The sequence below is a fragment of the Ipomoea nil genome, unplaced genomic scaffold, assembly GCF_001879475.1.
Source record: "Ipomoea nil cultivar Tokyo-kokei standard unplaced genomic scaffold, Asagao_1.1 scaffold3087, whole genome shotgun sequence".
In the NCBI taxonomy this organism is placed as follows: domain Eukaryota; kingdom Viridiplantae; phylum Streptophyta; class Magnoliopsida; order Solanales; family Convolvulaceae; genus Ipomoea; species Ipomoea nil.
The window spans coordinates 2,271,327-2,276,359 of NW_017619515.1; the positions used below are offsets into that span (position 1 = coordinate 2,271,327).

At 39.9% G+C, this 5,033-nt stretch overlaps 1 protein-coding gene across 1 annotated transcript; it reads right to left on the minus strand.

Moving 5' to 3' along the window:
* Positions 1–308: 308 nt before the first annotated feature.
* Positions 309–3,517, minus strand: LOC109166133 (protein FAR1-RELATED SEQUENCE 5-like). Its single transcript, XM_019315019.1, has 4 exons — positions 3,493–3,517; positions 2,246–3,065; positions 508–1,840; positions 309–323 (listed from the first exon to the last, which is right to left on the minus strand). Exons 1-4 carry the CDS (start codon positions 3,515–3,517, stop codon positions 309–311), a joined length of 2,193 nt encoding a protein of 730 aa, XP_019170564.1.
* Positions 3,518–5,033: the final 1,516 nt, after the last annotated feature.

A 5,033-nucleotide genomic window follows, 5' to 3' on the forward strand; every position in this document is an offset into this window, starting at 1 on the left:
CAACCCTTGGTGGTTGCGTTTGGCCGGATGGCAGACACACGTATTCCCTTGTGCACACTATTATCTCGGTTTACCAGTGCACAAGTTCTAGTGGTGACCATTCTTGGTAGGTGTATTTGGCTGAATGGCACAGACGTGTCTTCTCATGTGCACATTCTGTTTAATCGTTTGACTTGGTCCGCACTAGCTAGTTTAAGACTGAATGAATTAATCGATTCACGTGAACACATATATTGCTATGATAAAAGTTTAAGACAGAATGAATAAATTGATTCACATGAACACATATATTGCTATGATGAATGGAGTCAGTAGCTACTTATCTGTACACAAATACATCATTAAAGAATGTGAAGAAAAGAATTGGCAGTACATCAGTCAGGCACACGAGTCTAGTGTCAAGTGCACAGTTCGGTTTTCCTATTTGTGACCTGTGTTCTTCGTCCGTAACTCGCAGTTGCGACTATCATGGTGTGCGTATGTGTTGCAGGTCCGGCACTTTCTTACCCCCTTGGCTGTTAGTGTTGATGCAATCTCCTTTGTTGACTTGAAACGCTTACTAGAACCCTTGTTTTTAGCGATTGCAGGGGGGTGAACCTTGATGTTTGGTGATGAGGTGGACCCACAGATGCTACGTATGATATCGCTTTTTGATGCTCTAGTTTCGTCCTGGGGTATGCTTTCTGTTGATTTCTCTCTGTGTGCTTTTAGTAGGTGTGCCAGCTCAGTTATTTTGTCGTTATTACCGTATGCATACCCAACACACTTGAAGAACTCGTCAAATACGGTCCCCATTCCTGTAGCCCCGTCCACGTGTTCGGTCGAACCATTCTGGTTGGTGTTTGGGTAGATCTGTGTGTGATTCCAGCATGTGTTGCGTGACCATCGCGGTAATATATACTGGCTCGGTATTCGGTCCAGATTTGCAGCCTTGAATGCCAAGAACACATGTTTGCACTGTATCCCAATCCTATGGAACATATTGCATGTGCACTGTACTGTTCTGTTTGTAGAATTGTACTCCACTGAATATGTCGACTTGTTTAGGTCTTCTATATCAACTTTGAGGGTGCATCCTTCATTTGTTTTCTTAACAACCTGGGATGAGAAGCACGCGTCGAATATTTCTTTTTGGACATCGTAAAACACTTCGACAGTGTACGTTGTGGCGGCTTGACGCTCTAGTAATAATGGTGTTTTCAGCTCTGGGAATTTTCCCTCGCATTCTGCGTTTAGTTGCAATTGGTAGTGGCGTTGTTTGTATATTGCTTTCTCGAACTTTGTGAAGAACTCTGTTAAACTTAGGTGGGGGGAAGTGCATTTGCTGAATACGCTATTCTCCGACTCTGACCTTGATGTTGTTCTGAGTAAGCCAGCCATGAAAACGTCTTTGAAGAATACTGGTATCCATTGTGTACGTATCTCGAACAAGTGGTTAAACCATTTGTGCTCAACTAGATTATAATCCTTCATGACTGTTTGCCAAGCTGTTTCAAATTCTTCAATTGTTTGCAACTCATTCCAGACCACGTTGTTTAAGCTTGTTAGGAATCCATCACTCTTAGCTAATGTTGGCCCTACCTTCTTGCAAACCTTTGTCATGATGTGCCACATGCAGTATCTGTGGCGAGTTGTATCAAAAACTCTGGCTATTGCAGCTTTCATTGCAGGGTCTTGGTCGATAACTGTGCATGTTGGAACTTTACCCATTGCGTTTTTGAAGTGTTCGAGCAGCCAGGTGTAGGAGTCCACATCTTCTCGGGCGATTAGTCCTGCTGCAAATGTCACGCTCTTCTTGTGGTGGTCAACCCCGGTGAATGGCACAAACACCAACTTGTACCTACAGCCAACAAATCAAGGGGTGGGAGAATTTTAGTAGTTAGTTATTTGTATTAGTAGGATTAAACCACAAAGCAGCAAATCCTAGGCATGTGCACACATTGTCCTACGCAAAGGCATAGCAGGCTAATCTGGTGTTTGTTACACGGGAGGCACACCCTTACTGCCTTCTGGGCACACACGTTCCCGGTAGCCTTCAGTGGCTGTTGTGTTTTCAAGTATGGTATTCGGCAGTCCTGTGCCAATTAGGCACTTGCAGGGTGCATCTATACACACTGGTTGAATGTACGCACCCAGATCTACAACGGTGCACACCGAAACCACCTCAATGGCACATACATACACATTCTTTTTTGCGTATCAACATCAATTAGAGCATACACGTGGCGAAGATATTGGGGGTTACCTGTTTGTACCGTATGTGGCGTCGAATGACATAGTATCACCGAATATGTTGAAATTGTGGCGTGCCTGAGGATCCGCCCAAAATATTCGGCACAGTTGGTCTAGCTCGTCAACATCGTGTGCAAAATAGAAGTCAGGTGACGCGTTTTTTTTCTCTGTATACTTATCAATCACTAGTTGGGCATCTGTGTCTTCTATATATGCCATTATATCTCGTTTGAAATTACCAAAATCTGTTATTGTTGCTCCAACATTCTCAAAACCTCCTACCATCTCTTCGTATAGTGTATAGCTCTTGCATGACCCGATGTTTGCGTTTGAGCAGTTGATGATGAAATTTTGGTGACCAAGGTCAAGTTTTCGATTTGCCTTCATGAATGGTCTAGAAATGGGTGTGCATAATGAATGGGTGTGGCGTTCCTCTATTGAGTTTACCTCAAAACTGTCACCATCTAATCGCTTGAATACTATTTTTGCATTGCACCCCACTCTGTTTGTGACACGGCGCCTTTTCGTTGTGTTCTTGTGATCAGTTGTCAGTATGCCTATGCCATCCCCATCGCCCGTAGGAAGTTTGAAGCCTGCACGTGAGCACAACACATACTTCCATGTGATCTTTCCATGCGGGTCCCTTTTCTCGGATGCACGACGCACGTCAAAACCAGTACTTTTTGCGTAAGTATGGTAAAACTGAATTGCAGCTTCCAAACTAGTAAACACTTGACCCGCGAAAGGCTTCTTTGTGGCTTCACACTCTGGAGTCCAGTACTTCGTTGTGCCAGGAGAGATGTTGATAACACAGCCTGTTGAGCAGGGTTCATCTGTAGAGCAGTGAAAAGTTATTAATACAGAATGTTGGAAGCCAGTTAGGGGCTTTGGTTTGAGCCATTATGCACCCCTATTGTGGCGTATAAACCAGGTTGGCACATTCGCTAACACGTAGAGGCACACACGCCGTATCTGTAGCAGATATTTGGGTTTCGTCCCTAATTGGCACGTATCTGATCACATATGTGCACACATGCGACTCTGTAATTACGAGCGTAGGGTTCATACAATGCCCCGGAATTGTACAGTAAAATTAGTCGGCACACAGCAGGGGGTGGCGTTTCCGTCTGTGCACTTTAGTGCCGCACGGTGTGCCGTTCCACTCATCTGCCGGATTGCATTACAGAATTCAGCAGTTCAAGTTGTATTTAATTCAACAATCGGATGACAAACACCGTAATGGGGTTTCAGGGTACTTACTTTCGTTGTTGTTTGTTTCCGCCATTGTTTCCGGTGAATTTCTTTGTCGTTTCACGTTGGTTGCCTGGCTTGGATGCAGTTGCCGGAATTCGCAGTGTAGCGTTGGAATGGGTGTGGACAGCGTGTAATTGGAGGCCGGATGAATCGCTGAATTAGAGTCCCAATATATTCCTTCTTGTTGGCCTAAATTCTAGGGATCTTATTAGAGTTTTTATTTAATTCAAAATTGTTAGGGTGCTAAAATTACTCTTAAAACCTTTTCTATTCTTTTTATTAATAATTATTTGACTTAGATCCAAAGGCTGTGATGGGTTCTTATGTTCTCACCTATTAAGTGGTTCCTACATGAAGGCCACCCTATATATATATATATATATATATATATATATATATATATATATATATATATATACATACATACATACATACATACATACATACATACAGGTGTATGATAATAATGATAGAATTATGAAACTTTTAGAATTAAATAGCAATTGTGTAATAACGGTGTAATGGTATTTTAGTCTAACAAAAATGTAGTACAGATAATTTTATTCATTATATTTGAAGTGTGCAATATTTAATGAAAAATGTATACCCTTATTAGCATACAAATGTAAATATAGACATGAATGTGGGTATAATTTAGTGGGTAAAGCTCTTAATTTATAACCAAATGAGTAAGGGTTCAAACCTCACCTTAAACATTTAATATAATATATATCTATTAATAAAAAAATAAAATAAAAAATCGATCGGTTTTTCGGTTCGGTTCGAATTTAACCCGAACCGAACCGATCAGTTTCCTCAAACTGAGGACCGATCGGTTCTTCGATTTGAAGCCGAACCGAAATGCCCAGCCCTAGTTACAACAAAACATTTTAACAAAATTCTTATTAATCTCAATTATGCCATTTTATATCATATAAATATAAATACATTATTATATTAACTAACTTTATAATATTATATATTATACTACAGATAAATATTTTTTTAAAAAAATAAGTTTAATTAAACTTGCGAGTTATTCAAGCCCAGTAATAAGAAGCTCAAATTCGACTAGACTAGATTCACCAAGTTGTCAATCGCCCAGCAATAAGAAGCTCAAATTCGACTAGATTCACCAAGTTGTCAATCGGCCTATTACGTACTCCCATCAATATATGTATTTCATAAGGAAATTTTTATATAAAATTTAGTCACAAAATTTCAGTCACGATACTCAACAAATTAAAAAAAAAAAAAAAAAAAATGGTAGTGTAACACTCACATTTTTCTTAAAATTGATTCCCTTCCATAAAAAAGGGTAAAAAAGCTCTCTAAAAAAATTATAGTTGAGGCTAATTAAAATCTAAAATAATTGGGTAAACTTTAGGGATAGGTGTGGGTTCAATTCATGTGATACATGAATTTTAGGTCAAGAATCTTGATATATTACGTTCGGGAGTCTAGCCTAAATGTGTTGCTGTTTAAATATGATCTCCAAGATTGCAGAAGCACACTTGAAGGAAGGAAATTCATAATAATAATAATAA